The 25,500-nt window shown below is 40.5% G+C and overlaps 1 protein-coding gene across 8 annotated transcripts in view; it reads left to right on the top strand.

Moving 5' to 3' along the window:
* The window catches only part of NAPEPLD (N-acyl phosphatidylethanolamine phospholipase D), an 83,728-nt gene that overhangs the window by 35,110 nt on the left and 23,118 nt on the right, over window positions 1–25,500 (top strand). For all 8 annotated transcript variants that reach the window (XR_008503633.2, XR_008503632.2, XM_054494962.2 and 5 more), the window contains 3 exons: window positions 345–654; window positions 8,919–9,565; window positions 13,935–14,049. Coding sequence is in view for 6 of the 8 variants with exons in the window: in XM_054494962.2 (XP_054350937.1) it covers window positions 345–654; window positions 8,919–9,565; window positions 13,935–14,049 (1,072 nt within the window). In the remaining 2 variants the exon portion in view is untranslated. The remainder of the gene's footprint in view (window positions 1–344; window positions 655–8,918; window positions 9,566–13,934; window positions 14,050–25,500) is intronic.

The raw sequence follows: 25,500 nt of genomic DNA, 5'->3' as shown, positions 1-25,500 counted from the left end.
TGTGCCACCATGCCTGGCTAATTTTGTATTTTTGGTAGAGATGGGCTTTCTCCATGTTGGTCAGGCTGGTCTCGAACTCCCGACCTGAGGTGATCCGTCCGCCTCGGCCTTCCAAAGTGCTGGGATTACAGGTGTGAGCCACTGCGCCTGGCACATCTTTCTTATTTAGCAAGAAGTGATACTGTATTCTAAAATTGTGCCTTGCAAGAAGAAAGTTTCAGCTAATACAGACATAATATTTTTATAAGTTTAGAGAAATTTTTATTGGCTAACAAATAGTACCTTGTGTTATGTTTGAATGCCTTTACGTTCAACTCAGTATTTTTCCCCCTTGTTTTTTTTAGTTCTTCACCAAAGGACATGGATGAAAATGAAAGCAACCAGTCTCTGATGACAAGCAGCCAATATCCTAAAGAAGCAGTAAGAAAACGTCAAAATTCAGCACGGAATTCCGGAGGAAGTGATTCTTCTAGGTTTTCTAGGAAAAGCTTCAAACTGGATTATAGGCTAGAAGAAGATGTAACTAAATCCAAGAAAGGAAAAGATGGGAGATTTGTGAATCCGTGGCCAACATGGAAAAACCTCTCTATTCCACATGTTCTCAGATGGCTGATAATGGAGAAAGATCACAGCAGTGTTCCAAGTTCTAAAGAGGTAGCGCTTGGCTTTTTTGAGTGCTTTATATTTGCTCTTCATATATGACACTCTAGTTATTTGAGCCCTTATATATCATAAGGCATAGAATTAGGTCTGAGGAGATTAAGTGGATAGGTGTAACCTAGGCCCTAAAGTTCATCATTCAGTAACAGAGTACATATAGGAATAACCAACCCTGATCTGGTGGCAACTAGAGGTAGGAACAGAGTGCTTTAGAGGTACAAGAAAGAATGTGATGCTGACAGGCAGAGCTGGAGATGGCTTCACAGAGGAGGTGAATATTTCAGCTGGGCCTAGACAACTAAAAAGTATTTTGACAGTGATTTTCCAGGTAGATGATGGCATGAACAAGGTCATGAAGGTGAGACAGTGTATTACATGCTCTGCAAGGTAGTAGCCTGGTACGTGTGTGGAATATGGATCATGAGGGTGAAGGCATGGCCTAGAGTGCTTGGCTTTTAACCGTTGGATAAGGCTGCCAAAGCTGTGAAAGGGAGCTTCAGATGACCTTTCCAGACCTTGAAAAGTTGACTCTAGGTTCCTAGCCTTTAAATGTACTAGTTTTACTTAAGATGATTCTACTTGGCCTCCTCCTATTCTGTTAGAATAGATAGATCACAGTTTTAGGTTAAGTTGATTTCATGGTTTACACTGAGTATATCAGTATTTTTCATTGGTGAACGAAGTAAGTACTATGGCTGTGTCTCCTTTCCTTATATACCTCTCCCTCTGCCATGTTAACAACATCTCTTTCATCTGCTTGACTTTCTGTGTATTTATGACGATTATTTCCCTGCCTCCTATGGCCTCTCAATGCCATTTTCCTGAGGGAAAGACTCTCAGGTGGTCGTTCAGCACTGGGCTGTAGTCTGAGCTGATGCCTTCCCAGGGTCTCTGCCGACTTCCATTCTAGGGCACCCTTCACCAGCCTCCTGGGCTGCCTTGTGTCTTCTATGGTAGCCCTTATTATCTGCATCCCACTTGTTCCTCTTTCTGTGTCATTTTCTCATTTTGGTGGAGCATATTTTCAGTGAACTTCCTGAGAAAGGGTACATGGAAAGTAAGTTTTTTGAAATCTTACTTGTCTGAAATGTCTTTATTCTCACTCATAATTGATAGTTTGGGTATAGAATTTTTGTTTAGAAACAGTTTTCTCTCAGAATTTGAGAGTATTGCCTCCATAACTTTATTTCTAGTATGGCTATGGGGAGGTTCAGTGCCATCCTTACTCTTGATCCTTTGAACAGGCCCTTTGTTTTCTCTCTAGAGACTTTGAGAATCCTCTCTTTGGCACCAGTGTTCTGAAAATTGCCACGATGTATAGTTCTTTATTTATTCATTGTGCTCTGTGTGTGGTGGGCCCTTTCAGTCTGAAAATCCATTTCCTTCAGTTCTAGGAAATTTCGTCTGTATCTTTGAAAATGTCCTTCCCTACATCTTTTTATTCTAAAATGACTATTAGTTATAGTAGTTCTATTTTGGACCTCCTGGATCAATTCTCTGTAATTTAAGAAAATTTATTCTATGTTTTATCTTTTTAAAAATATTACATGGCCAGGTGCAGTGGCTCATGCCTATAATACCCACACTTTAGGAGGCTGAGGCAGGTGAATTGCTTGAGCTGAGGAGTTCAAGACCAGCCTGGGCAACATAGCAAAATGCCATCTCTACCAAAATAAATAAATAAATAAAATAAAATACAAAAAATTAGCCAGGTGCAATAGAGTGTGCCTGTAATCCCAGCTACTTGGGAGGCTGAGGCAGGAGAATCACCTGAGCCTGGGAGGCAAAGGTTGCAGTGAGCCAAGATCACGCCACTACACTCCAGCCTGGGTGACAGAGCAAGACCCTGTCTCAAAAAACAAAATAAAACAAAAAAAATTGCATTCTGAGGAGTTGGCCCCTGGGAGGAATGATGCTAGGTGCAGATGCAGTGTGGCTTTTGATGGTGACTTATGGACAGTTGTGTCCCAAAGGAGGGATGAGAATAACTGCTGAGGTCCTAAAGAGCAAGCCTAACTTCAGCCATTGGCACATAGGCATTAAACGGAAACCTGGAAGTTGAAATGATAGAATCTTACTTGTCTAGACTAGCTTTATGGTTTTATTACTGGTAACGTTTTTATCTGTTGATTGAGTGCAGATTTTTGGAGACCTTTTAAAGGTATAGAGAATCGGCTTGACATCAGTGCACATGGAGCAAGTTTTAAAGAAGCAAAGAACTCAAAATTCATGCTTGGAGAAGTGCAGGCAGACCTGATTTCCTAAAGACGTCTAGGGTTTTTAATGACCACAGATAGCAAGCAAGCAAGCATGCAGCTTATATTTCACATATATGATAGGGTCTCACTCTGTCACCCAAGCTGGAGTGCAGTAGCCCTTTGAGGCTCACTACAGCCTCAAACTCCCGGGCTCTAGTGACCCTTAGCCTCCCGGTGGTTTTTGTACACAGCCTGATGGAGTTTCATGGCAGAGAAGATTAATTAAACAATGTCTTTCAATTTTAATAAATTTCAGCAATTCAAAAACAATTTACATTCTGAAAAATTTCCTCAAGAATTTGTTTCGTTTTTATTTATTATTATTATTATTTATTTATTTATTTTTTTTGAGACAGAGTCTCACTCTTTCTGCCCAGGCTGGAGTGCACTGGCGCCATCTTGGCTCACTGCTACCTCTGCCTCCCGGGTTCAAGTGATTCTCCTGCCTCAGCCTTGTGAGTAGCTGGGACCATAGGCGCCTGCCACCACGCCTGGCTAATTTTTTTTTGTATTTTTAGTAGAGATGGGGTTTCACCATGTTTGGCCAGGCTGGTCTCGAACTGCTGACCTCAGGTGATCCACCCGCCTCGGCTTCCCAAAGTGCTGGGATTACAGGCATGAGCCACTGTACCTGGCCCTGTTTGTTTCATTTTTAAACCTTGTGTCTCATAGAGTCGTAGGGATGACTGAAAATGTTACCATATACAATTTTTTTATAAAACTAGAAAATATGAATACTCTGATTGCAACCATTCATAAAATAGAACTACAAGTACAGATCATAATGTTAACAGTGGTTATAATATCTGCACGTTGATATAATGATGGCAACTATTTATATTTTTCTGCATTTTCCACATATTAAGAGCATTTTCTCTTATAATCAAGGAGTTTAAAAATACTAAGCCATTTTGATAGATCTTATACTCTTAATACACATGGCAAAAATGTCAAACATTGGCATCAATAGTGAATTGAATTGGAGTTATTTTGGTAACACATGTATCTTTATTCAGTGTTCACATATATCTTATAAATGTGAAAAAGAAAAATGTTATTTTTTAATTAAAAAAATCTGAGTTGCAGATTACAGTATAAGTAGTAAAGTTTTCTAAGATGGTGAAAATGTACCTTCAGTTGGAAGAAAAGTATTACCTTGTCTTCTTTAAAAGTGATATTTTAAAAACATGGTTTAAATGGATTTGAGTCACATCTTTCTTTTTGTCTCATTAATACACACAAACACATACTCTTAAAATAGTAAGTATGTTAAGAAGATATGAGTTTCATTGTTTAATTTTAATGTAAGTTAATATTTATGCCATCGAAGGAGCATGGCTTAGTGAAAGAGAGGTCTTTTGAGTCAGGAAGACCTAGATTTCACTCCTGATTGGGTACTTACCTCTTGCATGACTTTGGCAAGTTTCTTAGTGACCCCAGTCTGCCTTGGTCTGGTCATCTGTAAAATGGCAGTAATATTTGCTTCACAAATTTAGATGACACAGTATACCTAAAGCACCTTGCAAAGAGTAGCTATTGAATGAACGTTAGTATTTTTCCCTTTTCCCGAGAAAAGTAAAACATTAACTAGTGTTCTGGTTAATTATGAGTCTTGGGATTTTCCATTTTGCAGCTTTCAGAAAGGAAGACCAGCCAAGAAAGTCTTGATCTAGCCATGAAAATGCCACGTGAGTGATTAGTTTCCTCAAGTAAACAAGAGTCCATCCTCTCCCCACCCCTTTTTCTATATGCTTTTTCTTTCTTCCTTTTTTTTTTTTTTTTTTAAGACGGAGTTTTGCTCTTGTTGCCCAGGCTGGAGTGCAGTGGTGTGATCTCGGCTCACTGCAACCTTCACCTCCTGGGTTCAAGCAGTTCTCCTGCCTCAGCCTCCGAGTAGCTGGGATTACAGGTATGCACCACCATGCCTGGCTAATTTTGTATTTTTAGTAGAGACAGGGTTTCTCCATGTTGGTCAGGCTGGTCTCAAACTCCTGACCTCAGGTGATCCACCCGCCTTGGCCTCCCAAAGTGCTGGGATTACAGGCGTGAGCCCCTGTGCCTGGTCTATTATTATTTTTTAATTATTATTTATTATTATTTTTAAATAGAGACAGGATCTCACTATGTTGCCCTGCTGGTCTCAAACTACTGGCCTCAAACAGTCTTCTAGCCTAGGCCTCCTGAAGTGTTGGGATTACAGGCATGTACCACAGCACCAGCCTCAAACTTTTAAAAATAGTTTTATTAACATGATATAGGCTTCACATATTTAAAATGCATAATTTAATGAGTTTTGACATACGTATATACCCATGAAAAGATCACCACAATCAAGATAATGAACATATATATTATCCCCAAAAGTTTCCTTGTGTCCTTTTGAAATTCATATCCCCTTATTCTCCCAACCTAGACCCCAGGCTGTTACTTTTTACAAAAACATGTTATTAAATGAGATTTAATGAGAGGAAGTATGGTTTACTACAGTGGGTCTGGCTGGGTGACCTCGCCTGAGTGCTGTAACTTCCCTAATTCATTGTGTTCTTACCTGTAGAATGGAGCTGGTTTATAGGACCTACTTCCAGTGTTGTGGTCGTAGCCAGTAGCAGTTAGTACAGTGTCTAGCACATAATAAGCACTTCATAAACAGTAGCTATTGTTAATAGTATTTTGTTTTGTGTTATGCTAAAGTACTTGATACATTAGGTAGTTCATCATCATTATGTGCCCGATATGATGCCAAGTACGAGTACGTAGTAGGTACTCAGTTTATATTCATTCCGTCTCCCTTTCCTCATTAATTCTGGATAAGTATACCTCTTGGCATATGTCATTGTTCTCTAACCCTAACTACCAAATTTAAGAACTGATTGAAAGTTGACATTCATTCATTTACTCATCCATTCAACAAATTTTGTTGAGCACATGCTGTGTTTCATTAATCAAACTGAGCACTGAATGATTCCACCTTTCATAAGACATGGGATAAATTCTGTGTACATATAACCAGAATATCCAGAGGAGATGTGTGAATAGGGGGACATGGAACTTGAGAGGCAGGAGTGAGTGCTTCTAGCTGTGGGACTCAAGAGATGGCCCAAAGGGATAAGGGGGAAGGTAATTTAACCTGAGAAATGGGATGAGTACCGTGCAGGGTTCTTGAGCTCAGTCTAGGAGTGGGAAGCAGTATCCATGTAGGTGGGGCACAGCACATGTGGAAGAGGAGCATGAAACAGCCCGATAGAATTGGGGCAGTCCCTGGGCAGCTCATTGCTGGGCTGAGGAGGTGAGACAGACTTTGTCAGGCAGTAGAGAGCCAGTGGAGATTTTGCAGCAGAGGAGACTTAAGTTATACCTTAAGTTGGCTGTTTTTGAGGTGGCTTTTGTGCATGGATTGAGTTGACAGGCAGATAGTTGAGCAATCTGGAGAGCTTTGAATGTCTGAATATTTCTTAGCATCTTAACTAGGTTAGTAGCTCCACAGAAATGCAAAAGGGTTGGAACTTGCTTGCTTTTTCTTTTGGGCTACTTGTAGAGTGCTTATTATGTCCCAGCCACTCCTAATTCTGTCCTCACAGGAATGAAGCTAGGTACAATTATTACACCCGTTTTCCAGATGAGGAAACTAAAGGTTAGAGTGGCTAAGAGAAACCTTTTTGTCCTCCACCTGTGCTGCTCCTTCTCTTCCTGTCCAGGCCTTCTTCCCATTCAGACTCACTCTCCCATTGACCTCTCAGTTTCCCTTCACCAGCATCTCCCCATCTGCCCTCTCTTGTCTGTGTCTACCGGTGTATCCTTTGCTCAGGTCCTCATCTCTTCATATCCTGGCAACTGTTGTGACACTCTCCATGCCATCATTTGGACTCTAGAATTGTTTTATCTAAACATAATTGGGTCATGTCTGTGTGTATGTGTGTGTGTGCACACGCGTGTGCACATGCATGCATGTGTACGTGTGTGTGCACGTGTGAGGGCAAAAAGATACTTCCTAGGCCTGGCATGGTGGCTCACACCTGTAATCCTAGCATTTTGGGAAGCAGATCGCTTCAGCCCAGGAGTTCGACGCCAGCCTGGGCAACATGGCAAAACCCACCCTGTCTCTACAAAAAAAAAAAAAAAAAAAAGGTGCTTCCTCATTGTCTTAGAGTGAAGCGTGACACTCAAGGCTCTTACTGTGTTCCCATCTTTATAGATTTAGTTTGTCCCCTGCCCTCAAACACCACATTCCTGTTTGGCTCTGTACCTTTGCTTGGGTAGTTTCTCTACTTGAAATGCCCTTCTTCCTTTTCTCTGCATCATGAGTTTCTCATCATTCTTCAGGAACTCACACAAGTCACTGTGTCTGTGATGCCTTTGGCAACTGGGCTCTTCATTCCTTCTTATCAGGCTATAACATGACCTGTATTTTAACTACTTCTCCAGTACCACACCCTTTCAAAGTTGATTTAGTGGCAACTTGCAAACATACATAAAGCAGTAAAAAAAGAAATGGATGAGGTATAGAATTACTATACCTAGCCAGTCTAGGAGCAAAATGGACTATTAGACTAGAAAAATAAAGCCAAGAATAAAGTTAATATAGAAATACACATTCCATCATGTGCTGCACATTGCTGCAGGTGGCCTCAGCTTTTCCTCTGAACTTCCTAGTTAAAGAGAGAAGTAGCATGAAATCTTAAGAGTTTTCCCAGTGACAGAAATGACAAAGCCAGGTGCTCTGGAGAAGGAGAGTTTTTCCTGAAACGAGATGGGAGAGAAATGTTTCTGGGGTAAGTAGGAAGGTGGAGGTGGTACCAAGTCTGCAGCCTGAACACATACATGGCGAGTTTCATGAGGTGGCTTCCTATGAGAGACCTCCATGCAACTATATAGCATGGTACCAGAGCACAATTCAGTAAAAGAGCTTTATAAAAGCCAGGATTGTGATGCTGCAACCTTACAACTTTTTGTTGGCCTAGCTTAATCCAAGTATAAAATGTAGAATAACCAAGGAATAATACTCTTCACGCTTTGTTATAGTTATTGTTTTATATCCATTTACGGCCCCCCTTATCTCAGTGATCAGCTTCTCACAGGAAGGGATCATATTCACGTTGGTTTGATTAATGGTAGAAAATCAGAAAGGTAAGGAATGAGGAAAACAATTTATGACTGTGATTTGTCCAGGAATCATCACAGCGCTCCATTTTGAATTATAGGTACTCAGAAAGTGAGATTCAGGCCAGGCACAGTGGCTCATGCCTATAATACCAGCACTTTGGGAGGGCAAGACGGGATGATTGCTTGAGCCCAGGAGTTCAAGACCAATCTGGGCAACATAATGAGACCCTATCTCTACAAAAAATAAAAAATTAGCTAGATATGGTGGTGCTGTGTGCCTGTGATCCCAGCAGAGAGGTTGAGGTGGGATGATCACTTGACCCTGGGAGGTTGTGGCTGTAGAGAGCTCTGATTATGCCACTGCACCCCAGCCTGGGTAACAGAGCGAGAGCCTGTCTCAGACAAAAAAAAAAAAAGAAAAAGAAAAATATCAGATTCATGATTCATGTCTGAGAGCCAAGAGCTACAAATAAATGGTCATAAGCTTTCTTTACTATTTCCAGGGACTGACCTGCTTTTAAGGCAGTTTTTAGCAGCAAATACATCAGCTGAGTAGAATGGCAATAGAAAAATGACTGCATCTAGGCCAGTCTACTTCTGGCACTACTGAAGAGAACCTTTAAAAAATTAATACATTTAGCAGCACTCAAAGTTTTAAATTTAATTTTCTCTTTTGCATTTGGGAGGAAGAAGATTACCATATTATCATGATTATTAAGTCAGATTCAGAAAGAAGTATGCATTTTCAAGAAAAAAGCAAAAGTGTAGCAAGTTTATTGAATGACTGTAGTTCTCTGAAAATAGCTCTTCTTGCCATTATTTAGGTCAAAATGTGGACTATGATGATATAATACTTTTTTTTCTAACTACTCTTTTGTCTTGCTTTCTTTATACACAAAGGAACTTGACAAAGAACTCCCAGTGCTTAAGCCATATTTTATCACTAACCCTGAAGAAGCTGGAGTGAGGGAAGCTGGCTTAAGAGTCACATGGCTGGGACATGCCACGGTAATGGTGGAAATGGATGAGCTCATATTTCTCACGGATCCCATCTTTAGCTCTCGTGCTTCACCATCGCAGTACATGGGTCCAAAGCGATTTCGTCGTTCCCCGTGCACAATAAGTGAACTCCCTCCAATAGATGCGGTCCTTATCAGTCACAACCACTATGACCATCTGGACTACAATTCTGTCATTGCTTTGAATGAGCGATTTGGTAATGAGTTGAGATGGTTTGTGCCTTTGGGTCTCCTTGACTGGATGCAAAAATGTGGCTGTGAGAATGTGATTGAGTTGGACTGGTGGGAGGAGAATTGTGTCCCCGGACATGATAAGGTCACCTTTGTTTTTACACCTTCCCAGCACTGGTGTAAAAGGACTCTAATGGATGACAACAAGGTGCTATGGGGCAGCTGGTCTGTCTTGGGGCCTTGGAATAGATTTTTTTTTGCAGGAGATACTGGTTATTGCCCTGCTTTTGAAGAGATAGGAAAAAGATTTGGACCTTTTGACCTTGCAGCTATTCCCATCGGAGCTTATGAACCAAGGTATGTAGACTTCCAAAGAAAACATTCCTGCTACGTGATAAATTAACTGAATTTAAAAGTAAAGCAATTATGATTTTTGTGACACTGTAATTTATGATTTTAATGGTGGACTTTGTTATACATGATTGGGGGTTGGTAGGTCAGATTCAATTAGATTTTATTTTTAAATATTTTAAATTAAATATTTTTTAAATTGACAAGTAAAAATTGTGTATATGATGTGCAACATGATGTTTTGATATATGTATGCATTGTGGAATGACTAAAACTATTTTACATGTGCATTATCTCACATACTTATGTTTTTGTGGTGAGAATTAAAATATTTTAATTATAGTCGTATGAGTTAAAAAAATTACTCAAAATCAGGGATGATGTTACCATAAGAAAGGGATCAAGGTTTAAAGAATTACTTTACCTAGCCAGAAGTTCACATACCATTCAACTAAACTGGTGAGCCAGTAATAAAACCTACTCTTGTTCTTTCACATGGAGAATACTTTCTTTATATAACCACTTTTTGCTCCATAACTTGAGTGCCCCAATCCCCTGTCCTATAGCTCTCCTACGTTTAGCAAAGAGAAAAAGCAAGGAATTGGCCTATAGCATTAGTCTCTGGTGAGGGACTGAAGTTAATCTGGTCATGGTGTTATTGTACTACTCACCACTCATCCTTCAACCTTGACATACTATTGACCTATTTCAGAGCAGCGAAAGGTCACACTCTCATTGGACACCTAGGAGACTCATCCACTGTCTTTGTTTTCCTTAATATTCTCTGTTTAGGGAAAAGAGAAGTGATTTCAAAGAATTTAGATTTCAGTCAACTCTGGTTTATATGTGCAAATAAAGAGAAAACAAAACACTAATAGTAACAAAGCAATGGATAATTTAAAAAATATTTTATTATATAATGCATGGACAGATACATACAAAAACATTTTGTTTAGGTAATTCCATAAGCGGAAGAACAAGTATTTCTCTAATACATAGATGAATTGAATGAATCTAATCTTTTGTTTTCATCTGATTTTGTTATTTGCTAAATTTTTACATTCACTAAGACGATTTTGTCCCTATTTTTATTTACTAATGCTTATTTATCCCTTTTTGTTTTTTGCTAGTTTCCTTATTTGGAGGGGCTAGATATTTTTACCCTTTTTTGGTTCTTGATAATTATTAAAATGATTACAAATCAGTATTGGTGCTTGAATTTTACTTTTCTAATTAAATAGTTATAATTCTAATGAAACCTCTCAAAACCTGTCAATTTATATTTTTAGAACTGTTACAAATCAATTATGTGTTTGTAACATAAAATTGGTCTTTACTCGATGTATGTTCCTTTTTTGGTTGGTTGTTTGAGATGGAGTCTCACTCTGTTGCCCAGGTTGGAGTGCAGTGGTGCGATCTCGGCTCACTGCAACCTCTGTCTCTGGGTTCAAGTGATTCTCCTGCCTCAACCTCCCAAGTAGCTGGGAATACAGGCACCTGCCGCCATGCCTGGATAGTTTTTTTATGTGTGTTTTTAGTAGAGACACGGTTTCACCATGTTGGCTAGACTGGTTTCGAATCCTGACCTCAGGTGATCTGCCTGTCTCAGCCTCCCAAAGTGGTAGGATTACAGGCGTGAGCCACAATGCCCGGCCTGATGTATGTTCTTAATAGATTAGAACATCTTTTATTTGTTATGAAAATAAGTTTTCATATGTAGTAATATATAAATTTGTCACATATATTTGTGATGATAAAATGTGTACAACCAAATTTACTCACATAATCCCCCTTTCCTGCTTGCATTGCAGGCAAACAGGAAACAACTAAGATGAGAAAAAGACAAGGAGGCCATTATTTGCCCTAAGAGAGTTAAATTGTGGTAGCCTCTAATGTGTAGTCTGTTTCTTTGGTTACTATTAACAGCTTTAGAAATAAGATATTGAATAACGCTTGAGAGTGCTCTATAAATTTAAGATGTTTACACCGAAAACAACTTTCAGTAATATGCTTGGAATGTTTCATTCTTACTTTAGGGAATCTCCTGTCACCAGGTATTCTATCCAAGTCAGTTAAGATTTTAAGTTTTTATTTTAATTGTTATATCACAGTAAAAAATTTAAATCTATTTCAGGTGGAAAGGAATATATCTATCCCTTTGATTTGCATTAGGATTTAAAAAAAATCAAGAGAGAAACACCAAAAACCGTTTTCATCTTTCCCTGAATTCCAAGAGTCAGGAGATATGGCAGAACAGTGCTGCTCTCATTTGCTGTTGAGGAGAACACAGTGGCTTTGTTTTCAGCCTTCTGTAGGACCCAGCAACTCCTAACAGTAAATATCTGTTGCAGATGGATAAACTTCTCCATGATGTCTTCTGTAAAGTGTGGAAGCTCCTGTGCTGAATCCATGTCTGTTGGTCTTCACTGTAGTGTTAGTTGTCACTGGCAGACTAGGATATAAATAATGTGAACACAGTGTTGTTCTTCCTCCTTGAAACTGATGGCTTGGAAGGCAAAGGATTTGCTTGTAGACAGTACACTTTCTCCTTTATATCAGGAATAATACGTCTTTCTTCTGAAAGTGTTGGTTTTGTTTACTGTTTTGGGAGAATTCTATGAAAGTAGATGATGTTCTTTATGCTTTCCTAAGCCTTGTCTTGTTTAATCCTCACAATACCCTCACATAGTGGGGTAAAATTTATATTTCACAGACAAAGGAATAGCAGCTCAGAGAAGTTGAACAGGCTTTCCAAAGGCATTCTAAGAACTGCAAGGCTGGGATTCACACCCAAGCCTTCTGCCTCCTGAGCCCTCGCTCTTCCCGAGACATTAGGCAGCCTTTCATTATTTCCTTAATCATTTACCCATTAGTCTGATCTTCTTGCCAAACCGAACACCTCATTGTTCAGTTTTATGATTAAATAAAATTTCTTGAATAGTAATTGGATATTTGGCTCCTGGTCTTTAAATTTTATGTACTAGTTTTTGTTTATTTTTAGCAAGTTTTTACAAATTTGTATCAGCAGGACATACAAATTCTTTTGTAATTGGAGCTTTGGTTTTTATTTCTTTACCAATTATTCAGTTTCTTTGATTCATATCCAGGACTGTAAAATATCTACTTCTAAAGGTAACAGTGAGGCAGGACTTATTTCCCAGTCTCAATTGATAAAGTAAAAAAACTGGCAGCTGGGCGTGGTGGCTCACGCTTGTGATCCCAGCACTTTGGGATGTGGAGGCAGGCGGATCACAAGGTCAGGAGATCGGTACCATCCTGGCTAACACGGTGAAACCCTGTCTCTACTAAAAATACAAAAAATTAGCCAGGAGAGGTGGTACGTGCCTATAGTCCCAGCTACTCGGGAGGTTGAAGCAGAAGAATTGCTTGAGCCCAGGAGACGGAGGTTGCAGTGAGCTGGGATTGCAGCACTGCACTCTAGCCTGGGCGACAGAGTGAGACTCATCTCAGAAAAAAAAAAAGAAAAAAAGAAAAAACTGGCAAAAACCAGCAGATGGTGACAAAAGTGATCCCTAGCTGCCCTCATTGCTTATTAGCCTAAGACACTCCCACCATCACCATGATAGTTTACAAATGGCCATGGCAACAACCTAGAAGTTACTGCCCCTTTCCATGGCAATGACCAAGAAGTTACCACCCCATTCCTAGAAAGTTCTAAATAATCTGCCCTGCAATTTGCATTAACCCATTCCCTAATTTACATATAATTAAAAGTGGGTATAAGTGAGTGTAAATACAGTTACCAAGCCCTCATATGTTGCCAACTCTGAGTGCACTTACTGCCTATAACTTAGCACTGCTCCGCAAGGAGCAGTATCATTTAATAAAAATTGTTGGCCAACACCACTGGCTTGCCCTTGAATTATAATTATTTCGTTTGTGAGGCCAAAAACCCTCCTGGGCTAAGCCTCAATTTTGGGGCTCGCCTCCCCTGCATCATCAGTAAGTTGTATCTTCAGATAGATGCAGTAAAATCAAAATATACATGAAACAAAAATCTCACTATTCAGAGGGGAGTTTGCTTGAGACTTACTTATTTTATAGCAATTTGTACAAAAAAGACTTTTGCTTGTTTTATTTTTCAGCAGAAAGTGTACTAAAGGGAGATGGTTTTGCCTCCTGTGACTTATTCCTGTGCAAAATTTGTTTTGTTTTTACAATCTAGCCTTGACCTGGCCTTCAGACTTGGTTTTTAGCTCATCCTCCCCAAAATTGCATGTTTTATCCCAGTGGTTCTTAATTCTCAATATCCATAGTCCTGTGCAGAATCTTAAAGTTTGGTTAAGTGAAACAGATTTTAGAATTTAGTGTATATCTCAAAGGTCAGAATTAAGAAATTGCCATGTTTCATCAGGTGGTTTATGAAATACCAGCATGTAGACCCAGAAGAAGCTGTAAGGATTCACATTGATGTCCAAACAAAGAAATCTATGGCAATTCACTGGGGAACTTTTGCCTTAGCAAATGAGGTAAGTTTGATTGCAATAAAAATAACTTTGTGTGTTTGACCAATGATAGGATTCAGGCGTCACTGTTCCTTAGTTTTCAGACCCAAGACTCTGCAATCAGATACTGCACAGTCATCACAGTCACTGCATGAATTAGGGTGGTAAATCATACTAATTAGTAGAACAATACACACATATACAGCCAGAAAAAAAAACACAACCTCATTGTGTTTTCTTTTGGCTTATTTCTGAAGTTAGTAAAGCTTGTATTTGTATAACCAAAAATCTGTATGTGGTCTGGAGATGAGAAAAGCAAGCCATCATGTCTTACCCCTCAAGGAGGCTCTCATGCTAGCAGAAGACAGAAGTCATGTATGTGATACAGATGTTAGAAGGGGAAAGTGCTGTAATGTGGAACAGATGAGATGGTCTCAGAATCAGGATGTTTGCTGATGGCAGGGATCAGAGAGGGCGTGATGGAATAAGTGACATTTGAACTTGGCTCTGAGAGAGCAGGGACGAAGGCATTTTCAGAGGAAAGGGCAGAGCATAGGCTCAGAGGCAGCTAGTGTGGGGAATACTTGAATCAGTTCAGCAGGAGAGTGGAGGGCAATAGGGAGAAGTAACGCTAGTGTGGAACTTTCTAGAAATATATTCAGTAAACATTGACTCAGTGTCTGCTATGTGCCAGGCATAGGGATAAATGTGATTTTATTCCTAGATTAAAACAGAAGAGCTAATTTTTCCTTAAGGCAGATGGACCCTAGAACTCTGCCACTAGCCTGGGTTCTGGGATCAAGCAGAGGATAGTATAAAGCTTTCTCTCCTTTCCTGGATCCAAGGTCTTCTCTAAACAAAACTTAGAAATGTATGGTTAGGCCTGGCACGGTGGCTCACACCTGTAATCCCAGCACTTTGGGAGGCTGAGGCAGGTGGATCACTTGAGGTCAGGAGTTCGAGACCAGCCTGGCCAACATGGTGAAACCCCGGCTCTACTAAAAATACAAAATAGCCAGGCGTGGTGGTGCGTGCCTGTAATCCCAGCTACTCGGGAGGCTGAGGCAGGAGAATCGCCTGAACCCAGGAAGTGGAAGTTGCAGTAAGTCGAGATCGTGCCACTATACTCCAGCCTGGGCAAAAGAGTGAGATTTGGCTGGGCACCTGTGGCTCACACCTGTAATCCCAGCACTTTGGGAGTCTGAGGCGGGTGTATCACCTGAGGTCAGGAGTTCGAGACCAGCCTGGCCAACATGATGAAAACCCATCTCTAATAAAATTAGCTGGGCGTGGTGGCAGGCGCCTATAATTCCAGCTACTCGGGAGGCTGAGGCAGGAGAATAACTTGAACCTGGGAGACAGAGGTTGCAGTGAGCCGAGATCATGGCACTTTCTTCCAGCCTGGGTGAAAGAGTGAAACTCTGTCTCGAAAAACAAACAAAAAAAAAAGTGAGACTCTGTCTTAAAAAAAAAAAAAAAAAGTGAGACTCTGTCTTTAGAAAAAAAAAAGTGTGATTAGGACTTGGCTTCTTTACTTTCTGTGGCATCTTCCACATCCCAGAGCCTCTCTGCAGGAACTCAGTGTTTTCTTGCGGTTTTAGTTACTCCTCTGTCTCATTTATGGCCTGCCCTCTCCCAAAGATGCAGTCTGTTCCAGAATTACCTAGTACACTGCCTGCCCATTCCCCCACTCCCTAATCAAAATTCCCATGCCATGAGGTAGCAACCCTGAGCCACAATGCAGCAATTCTTAGCCACTGTTGGGAGAAGGAATAGAATAATGACTAACCATAGGGTTGTGGGGAGGATAAATGAGAATATAAATGTGGGTGTGTAGGTGTGTATTTGGAGAAGGGAGAAGTTTGAGACTGGTTTCCAGTGCCATACCACTATATTTAGTGACAATTTCTTATTCCATCTATATATGTGTGTGTGTACGCACATATTCCATATGTATATTCCATATATATGTGACTTAGATGAAGTAATGGTATTTTATTAAACCTATGCAAAGAAAGGAATCAAGGTTGACTGCTAGATTTTTAGCTTCAATAGCTGGTTAGACAGTTGTGCTCTTTACTGAGATGGGGAAGATGACAGAGGATTAATAAACCTGTCTTCGAGAATTATTGTGTTATTCAGGATTAAAAAACCTGTCTTCGAGAATTATTGTGTTATTCAGCCTTCAAGAATTATTCCTGTTACAAACCTAACCTCCATCTTTATTTCTTAATGAGAATGTTAATAAAAACTCATTTAGCTTTCAGCAATTTGGAATCTGTTCATGTTTTGATGTAGAATAAACCTCATAACTATGAGTTGAATTATAAAGCAGATATAATCTTCAGAGAGGCTATGTTACCCATTACTTCTTTTTTTTTATTATACTTTAAGTTCTGGGATACATGTGCAGAATGTACAGGTTTGTTACATAGGTATACACGTGCCATGGTGGTTTGCTGCACCCATCAACCCGTCATCTACATTAGGTATTTCTCCTAATGCTATCCCTCCCGTAGCCCCCCACCCCCTGACAAGCCCCAGTGTGTGATGTTCCCCTCTCTGTGTCCATGTGTTCTCATTGTTCAACTCCCTCTTATGAGTGAGAACATGCGGTGTTTGGTTTTCTGTTCTTGTGTTAGTTTGCTGAGAATGATGGTTTCCAGCTTCATCCATGTCCCTGCAAAGGACATGAACTCATCCTTTTCTATGGCTGCATAGTATTCCATGGTGTATATGTGCCACATTTTCTTGATCCAGTCTATCATTGATGGGCATTTGGGTTGGTTCCAAGTCTTAGCTATTGTGAACAGTGCCTCAATAAACATAACGTGTGCATGAGTCTTTATAGTAGAATGATTTATAATCCTCTGGGTATATACCCAGTGATGGGATTGCTGCGTCAAATGGTATTTCTGGTTCCAGATCCTTGAGGAATCGCCACAGTGTCTTCCACAATGGTTGAACTAATTTACACTCCCACCAACAGTGTAAAAGTATTCCTATTTCTCCACATCCACTCCAGCATCTGTTTCTTGACTTTTTAATGATCACCATTCTAACTGGCATAAGATGGTATCTCAATATGGTTTTGATTTGCATTTCTCTAATGACCAGTGATGATGAGTTTTTTTTTTCATATGTTTGTTGGCTGCATAAATGTCTTCTTTTGAGAAGTGTCTGTTCATATCCTTTGCCCACTTTTTGATGGGGTTGTTTGTTTTTTTCCTGTAAATTTGTTTAAGTTCTTTGTAGATTTTGGTTATTAGCCCTTTGTCAGATGGATAGATTGCAAAAATTTTCTCCCATTCTGTAGGCTGCCTGTTCATTCTGCTGATAGTTTCTTTTGCTGTGCAGAAGCTCTTTAGTTTAATTAGATCCCATTTGTCTATTTTGGCTTTTGTTGCCATTGCTTTTGGTATTTTAGTCATGAAGTCTTTGCCCATGCCCATGTCCTGAATGGTATTGCCTGGGTTTTCTTCTAGGGTTTTTATGGTTTTAGGTCTTATGTTTAAGTCTTTAATCCATCTTGAATTAATTTTTGTATAAGGTGTAAGGAAGGGATCCAGTTCCAGCTTTCTGCATATGGCTAGCCAGTTTTCCAAACACCATTTATTAAATAGGGAATCCTTTCCCCATTGCTTGTATTTGTCAGGTTTGTCAAAGATCAGATGGTTGTAGATGTGTGGTGTTACTTCGGAGGCCTCTGTTCTGTTCCATTGGTCTATATATCTGTTTTGGTACCAGTACCATTTTGTTTTGGTTACTGTAACCTTGTAGTATAGTTTGAAGTCAGGTAGCATGATACCTCCAGCTTTGTTCTTTTTGCTTAGGATTGTCTTGGCTATGTGGGCTCTTTTTTTGTTCCATATGAAATTTAAAGTAGTTTTTTCCAGTTCTGTGAAGAAAGTCAATGGTAGCTTGATGGGGGTAGCATTGACTCTATAAATTACTTTGGGCAGTATGAGCATTTTCACAATATTGATTCTTCCTATCCATGAGCATGGAATGTTTTTCCATTTGTTTGTGTCCTCTCTTATTTCCTTGAGCAGTGGTTTGTAGTTCTTCCTGAAGAGGTCCTTCACATCCCTTGTAAGTTGTATTCCTAGGTATTTTATTCTCTTCGTAGCAATTGAGAATGGGAGTTCACTCATGATTTGACTCTTTGCCTGTTATTGGTCTTCTGCTCGCTTTTGAGTTTGCTTGTGATTTTTGATTCTGTATAGGAATGCTTGTGATACATTGATTTTTGTATCCTGAGACTTTGCTGAAGTTGCTTATCAGCTTAAGGAGATTTGGGGTTGAGATGATGGGTTTTTCTAAATATACAATCATGTCATCTGCAAACAGAGACAATTTGACTTCCTCTTTTCCTAATTGAATATGCTTTATTTCTTTCTCTTGCCTGATTGCCCTGGCCAGAACTTCCAATACTATGTTGAATAGGAGTGGTGAGAGAGGGCATCCTTGTCTTGTGCTGGTTTTCAAAGGGAATGCTTCCAGTTTTTGCCCATTTAGTATGATATTGACTGTGGGTTTGTCATAAATAGCTCTTATTATTTTGAGATATGTTCCATTAATACCTAGTTTATTGAATAACTTGAAGGGCTGTTGAATTTTGTCGAAGGCCTTTTCTGCTTCTATTGAGACAATCATGTGGTTTTTGTTATTGGTTCTGTTTATGTGATGGATTACATTTATTGAGTTGCGTATGTTGAACCAGCCTTGCATCCCAGGTATGAAGCTGACTTGATCATGGTGAATAAGCTTTTTGATGTGCTGCTGGGTTCGGTTTGCCATTACTGAGGATTTTCGCATCGATGTTCATCAGCGATATTGGCCTGAAATTTTCGCTTTTTTTTTGTTGTGTCTCTGCCAGGTTTTGGTATCTCTGCCAGGTTTTGGTATCAGGATGTGGTATCAGGATGATGGTGGCCTCATAAAATGAGTTAGGGAGGATTCCCTCTTTTTCTATTGTTTGGAATAGTTTTAGAAGGAATGGTACCAGCTCCTCTTTGTACCTCTGGTAGAATTTGGCTGTGAATCCGTCTGGTCCTGGACTTTTTTTGGTTGGTAGGCTATTAATTGCTGCCTCAATTTCAGAACTTGTTATTGGCCTATTCAGGAATTTGACTTCTTCCTGGTTTAGTCTTAGGATGGTGTATGTGTCCAGGAATTTATCCATTTCTTCTAGATTTTCCACTTTATTTGCGTAGAGGTGTTGATAGTATTCTCTGATGGTAGTTTGTATTTCTGTGGGATCAGTGGTGATATCTCCTTTATCATTTTTTATTGCGTTTATTTGATTCTTCTCTCTTTTGTTCTTTATTAGTCTGGCTAATGAATCCAGCTCCTGGATTCATTGATTTTTTTGAAGGATTTTTCGCATCTCTGTCTCCTTCAGTTCTGCTCTGATCTTAGTTATTTCTTGTCGTCTCTGCTCGCTTTTGAGTTTGTTTGCTCTTGCTTCTCTAGTTTAGTTGTGATGTTAGGGTGTCGATTTTAGATCTTTCCCGCTTTCTCTTGTGGGCATTTAATGCTATAAATTTCCTCTACACACTGCTTTAAATGTGTCCCAGAGATTCTGGTACATTGTGTCTTTGTCCTCATTGGTTTCAAAGAACATCTTTATTTCTGCCTTTTGTTATTTACCCATAGTCATTGAGGAGCAGGTTGTTCAGAAGCAGGTTTTTCAGTTTCCATGCAGTTGTGTGGTTTTGAGTTTCTTAATCCTGAGTTCTAATTTGACTGCATGTGGTCTGAGAGACTGTTATGATTTCCTTTCTTTTGCATTTGTTGAGGAGTGTTTTACTTCCAATTATGTGGTCAGTTTTAGAATAAGTGCGATGTGGTTCTGGGAACAATGTATATTCTGTTGATTTGGGGGTGGAGAGTTCTGTAGATGTCTGTTAGGTCTGCTTGGTCCAGGGCTGAGTTCAGTTCCTGGATATCCTTGTTAATTTTCTGTCTCATTGATCTGTCTAGTATTGACAATGCGGTGTTAAAGTCTTCCACTATTATTGTGTGGGAGTCTAAGTCTCTTTGTAGGTCTCTAAGAACTTGCTTTATGAATCTGGGTGCTCCTGTATTGGGTGCATGTATATTTAGGATAGTTAGCTCTTGTTGCATTGGTTCCTTTACCATTATGTAATGCCCTTCTTTGTCTCTTTTTGATCCTTGTTGGTTTAAAATCTGTTTTATCAGAGACTAGGATTACAACCCCTGCTTTTTTTTTGCTTTCCATTTGCTTGGTAAGTATTCCTCCATCCCTTTATTTTGAGCCTATGTGTGTCTTTGCACATGAGATGGGTCTTCTGAATACAGCACACTGATGGGTCTTGACTCTTTATCCAATTTGCCAGTCTGTGTCTTTTAATTGGGGCATTAACCCATTTACGTTTAAGGTTAATATTGTTATGTGTGAATATGATCCTGTCATTATGATGCTAGCTGGTTATTTTGCTTGTTAGTTAATGCAGTTTATTCATAGTGTTGATGGTCTTTGCAATTTGGTATGTTTTTGCAGTGGCTTATACCGGTTGTTCCTTTCCATGTTTAGTGCTTCCTTCAGGAGCTCTTGTAAGGCAGGCCTGGTGGTGACAAAAATCTCTTAGCATTTGCTTGTCTGTAAAGGATTTTATAGTTTGGCTGCATATGAAATTCTGCGTTGAAAATTCTTTTAAGAATGTTGAGCTGGGCATGGTGGCTCACGCCTGTAATCCCAGCACTTTGGGAGGCTGAGGCGGGCAGATCATGAGGTCAGGAGTTCGAGACCAGCCTGACCAACATGGTGAAACCCCGTCTCTACTAAAGATGCAAAAATTAACTGGATGTTGTGGCGCACGCCTGTGATCCCAGCTACTCAGGAGGCTGAGGCTGGAGAATTGCTTGAACCCGGGAGGTGGAGGTTGCAGTGAGCCGAGATTGCACCACTGCACTCCAGCCTGGGTGACAGAGCGAGACTCCATCTCAAAAAAAAAAAAAAAAAAAGAATGTTGAATATTGGCCCCTACTCTCTTCTGGGCTTGTAGGGTTTCTGCTGAGAGATCTGGTGTTAGTCTGATGGGCTTCCCTTTATGGGTAACCTAGTCTGATGGGCTTCCCTTTATGGGTAACCTGAAGTTTCTCTCTGGTTGCCCTTTACATTTTTTCCTTCATTTCACCCTTGATGAATCTGACGATTATGTTTCTTGAGGTTGCTCTTCTTGAGGAGTATCTTTGTGGTGTTCTCTGTATTTCCTGAATTTGAATGTTGCCCTGTCTTGCTAGGTTGGGGAAGTTCTCCTGGATAATATTCTGAAGAGTGTTTTCCAACTTGGTTTCATTCTCCCCATCACTTTTAGGTACACCAGTCATGTGTAGATTTGGTCTTTTCACATAGTCCCATGTTTCTTGGAGTCTTTGTTCATTTCTTTTCACTCTTTTTTCTCTAATCTTGTCTTCTCGCTTTAATTCATTGAGTTGATCTTCAATCTCTGATATCCTTTCTTCTGCTTGATCGATTTGGCTGTTGATACTGTATATGCTTAATGAAGTTCTCTTGCTGTGTTTTTCAGCTCCATCAGGTCATTTATGTTCTTCTGTAAACTGTTTTTTTCTAGTTAGCAATTTGTCTAACCTTTTTTCAAGGTTCTTAGCTTCCTTGCATTGGGTTAGAATACGATTCTTTAGCTCGGAGAGGTTTGTTATTACCCACCTTCTAAAGCCTGCTTCTGTCAATTCATCAAACTCATTCTGTGCCCAGTTTTCTTCCCTTGCTGGTGAGGAGTTGTGATCCTTTGGAGGAGAGGAGGTGTTCTGGTTTTTGGAGTTTTCAGCCTTTTTGTGCTAGTTTCTCCCCATCTTTTTGGATTTATCTACCTTTGGTCTTTGATGTTGGTGACCTTCAGATGGGCTCTATGAGTGGACGTCCTTTTTGTTGATGCTGGTACTATTCCTTTCTGTTTGTTAGTTTTCCTTCTTACAGGCCCCTCTGCTACAGGTCTGCTGGAGTTTGCTGGAGGTCCACTCCAGACCCTGTTTGCCTGGGTATCAACAGCGGAGGCTGCAGAACAGCAAAGATTGCTGCCTGTTTCTTCCTCTGCAAGCTTTGTCCCAGAAGGGCACCCGTCAGATGCCAGCCAGAGGTCTCCTGTATGAGATGTCTGTCGGCCCCTACTGGGAGGTGTCTCTCAGCCAGGATACACAGGGGTCAGGGACCCACTTGAGGAGGCAGTCTGTCCCTTATCAGAGCTCGAATGCTGTGCTGGGAGAACCAGTGCTCTTTTCAGAGCTGTCAGGCAGGGACGTTTAAGTCTGCTGAACCTGCGCCCACAGCACCCCTTCCCCCAGTTGCTCTGTCCCAGGGAGATGGGAGTTTTATTTATAAGTCCCTGACTGGGGTGCTGCCTTTTTTTTTTTTTTAAGAGATGCCCTGCCCAGAGAGAAGTCTAGAGAGGCAGTCTGGCTGCAGCGGCCTTGCTGAGCTGTGGTGGGCTCTGCTCACTTTGAACTTCCCAGTGGCTTTGTTTACACTGTGAGGGGAAAACTGCCTAATCAAGCTTCAGCAGTGGCGGACGCCTCTCCCCCTACCAAGCTCAAGCGTCCCAGGTCAGGGTCAGACTGCTGTGCTGGCAGTGAAAATTTCAAGCCTGTGGATCTTAGCTTCCTGGGCTCTGTGGGGATGGGCCCCGCTGAGCCAGACCCCTTGGCTCCATGGCTTCAGCCCCCTTTCCAGGGGAGTGAACGGTTTTGTTTTGTTGGCATTACAGGTGCCACTGGGGTATGGAAAAAAAAAAAGCTCCCGCAGCTAGTTTGGCGTCTGCCCAAATTGCCACCCAGTTTTGTGCTTGAAACCCAGGGCCCTGGTGGGGCAGGCACTGGAGGTAATCTCCTGGTCTGCTGGTTACGAACACCATTGGAAAAGTGCAGTGTCTGGGCTGGAGTGCACTGTTCCTCCCGGTACAGTCTCTCATGGCTTCCCTTGGGTAGGGGAGAGAATTCCCCAACCCCTTGTGCTTCCCGGATGAGGCAATGCCCCACCCTGCTTTGGCTCACCCTCCGTGGGCTGCACCCACTGTCTAACCAGCCCTAATGAGATGGACCAGGTACCTCAGTTGGAAATGCAGAAATCACCCACCTTCTGTGTAGATCTCACTGGGAGCTGCAGACCAGAGCTGTCCCTATTCAGCCATCTTTTTTTTTTTTTTTTTTTTTTTTTTTTTTTTTGAGATGGAGTCTCATTCTGTTGCCCAGGCTGGAGTGCAGTAGCATGATCTCGGCTCACTGCAACCTCTGTCTCCTGGGTTCAAGCAATTCTCCTGCCTCAGCCTCCCAAGTAGCTGGGATTACAGGTGCCAGCCACTATGCCTGGCTAATTTTTGTATTTTTAGTAGAGATGGGGTTTTGCCATGTTGGCCAGGCTGGTCTCAAACTCCTGACCTCAGGTGATCCGCCCGCCTCAGCCTTAACTGGCGTGAGCCACTGCACCCAGCCAGTTACCCATGACTTCTAAACACTTTAACACTCTTTGCATATATGCTGTTATAGTAGCTGCCTCGTGTAATATAAGCAGATTAAGGATGTCCTTAACTTAGCAATACTCTAAAATTGCATATATGGCAACATCTAATTTATCTAGGGAATGATGAGTGGATTTCCTACATATATTTAAGCACTAAAACTTAAATTACTAGTTTTGATGGAAACGAATTTCAAGCATTACATAATATGTACATTGCCTTTCAAGTGATCAGGGTCTTTATTTTGAATATATTCTATTGTTGTATATCATGAAACTGACCCTTTTAGGAATTTACAAGTTGTGTGTGGCTAGCTGCCTAGACCCTAGTGGATCCAGAGTGCTCGGAGTCTTCTGCTTTTCCCATTTACTCATATTGATCTCTGATCTACTGTCTTGCTTTATACATAGTTGTTTTGTCCCATGGTTATGGGGCATTTTTATCTCCCTTCTGGACTAAAGTGCTTGGACTGTGAGCTCTCAGTCACTCAGAAGCCTTTCAGACCTGCCTCCAGGGTTATCTTCCAGATGGTTGAAACAGCGAAGAATTGATCTGTGAAGAAACTCAGAAAGATACTGCTAAATCTAGGCAGATTAAAGACAGAGGGTCTACTGCCAACTCTAACATATCAGAATTCTCACTAAATCCACACATCGCCCTCCACACTAAAGTTATAGCTTAGCAAATAAGTTACTGATGTAGGGTGATTCTGTGAGTGTGTATTGTTAGCCCAGACTTGTACAGCATGGGAGAAAGAGAATTTAACAAAAGAAGTTATTTTTTAATGGGAAAAAAGCTCATCATTTCGAAATCTCTTAAAATAATTTAGGAAATTATTTCAGGGGAAATTTCTTGACTTAGGGTATAAAGTTAAATTTTATTAGTAATATAATTAGTGATCTTTTTTCTTTATATATAAAATAGACTAAAAGTAAATTCCTGTTATCAACTCTCCATTACTAAGCGGTTAGCTCTAGGAATATTGGGTAACCAACATACAGTTAAAACCAAACTTACTCAGTAGTCAGTTGAAAGGTATCCTTTATCTTTAAACATAGCCATAAAACCTGGAACTAAGCAAGGGGGAAAAGGATGACCTGTGTGTGGCCAATAACTGTTACCAAACCTGTGCATTTAAGGGCTCAGGAAGCTTGCCTGGTTTTCCTTGCACATCATTGGCTGTCCCTTCTTATTTTCGGTTGCTAGTCCCTCCTCTCCGCTTGCTCTGAACAGTGCTTGCCGTAGGAGTCAGTCCACGGACCTCTGCTCTTCTGTAGTTGGTTTCTCCCTTGGGAATTGTATCCAGTCTTATGGCTTCAAATACCATCTATCTGCTGTTCCTCTCTAGCTCAGATGTTTTCCTTCTATGATCCACATTTATATATCCAACTGTCTCCTTCACATCTCCACTTGGATATCCATTAGGTACCTAGAACTAAAGTCTGAAATTAAACTTTCTCATCTTCCCTCAAGCTTACTTTTCAAACATCTCAGTAAAGGGTGACTCCCATTTAGCAATTCCTCAGGGCAAAATCTTAACTCCTCTTTGCCACACACAGCTCAACCTTCATATTCTCTGGGATCCTCTTTCATTCTGTAGACTGTGGTTTCTGTATGTGACTAGACTTTTTGAGGATAACAACCCTTCTTCAGAAAAACAATTTGCTCTAGCATTTGGTTACACACACACATACCACAATTTGATTTCTATATTTTTCAAAAATGTTAGTAACATGTAATTCTCTAATAACATCATCTTTGGCACTGATTCCATCTAGATTGGAATTTCATATGGTGAAACCGTGATGATTTCATGTAATCCAGTGATGTTCAAAGTAAGATGGCACCAAATTTGACATACATGGTGTTGGCATGATTTCTCTCCAACCAAATACCTTTCTGTTGACTTAATTCATGACTCAAAACTATTAGAAAATGTGATAGACCCATTTGCTAATGCTTCAATTAAAAGAAA

The sequence above is a fragment of the Pongo pygmaeus genome, chromosome 6 (assembly GCF_028885625.2).
Source record: "Pongo pygmaeus isolate AG05252 chromosome 6, NHGRI_mPonPyg2-v2.0_pri, whole genome shotgun sequence".
Taxonomy (NCBI): domain Eukaryota; kingdom Metazoa; phylum Chordata; class Mammalia; order Primates; family Hominidae; genus Pongo; species Pongo pygmaeus.
Note: the sequence above shows the minus strand (reverse complement) of the source record. Positions and strands in the feature narration are given on the sequence as shown.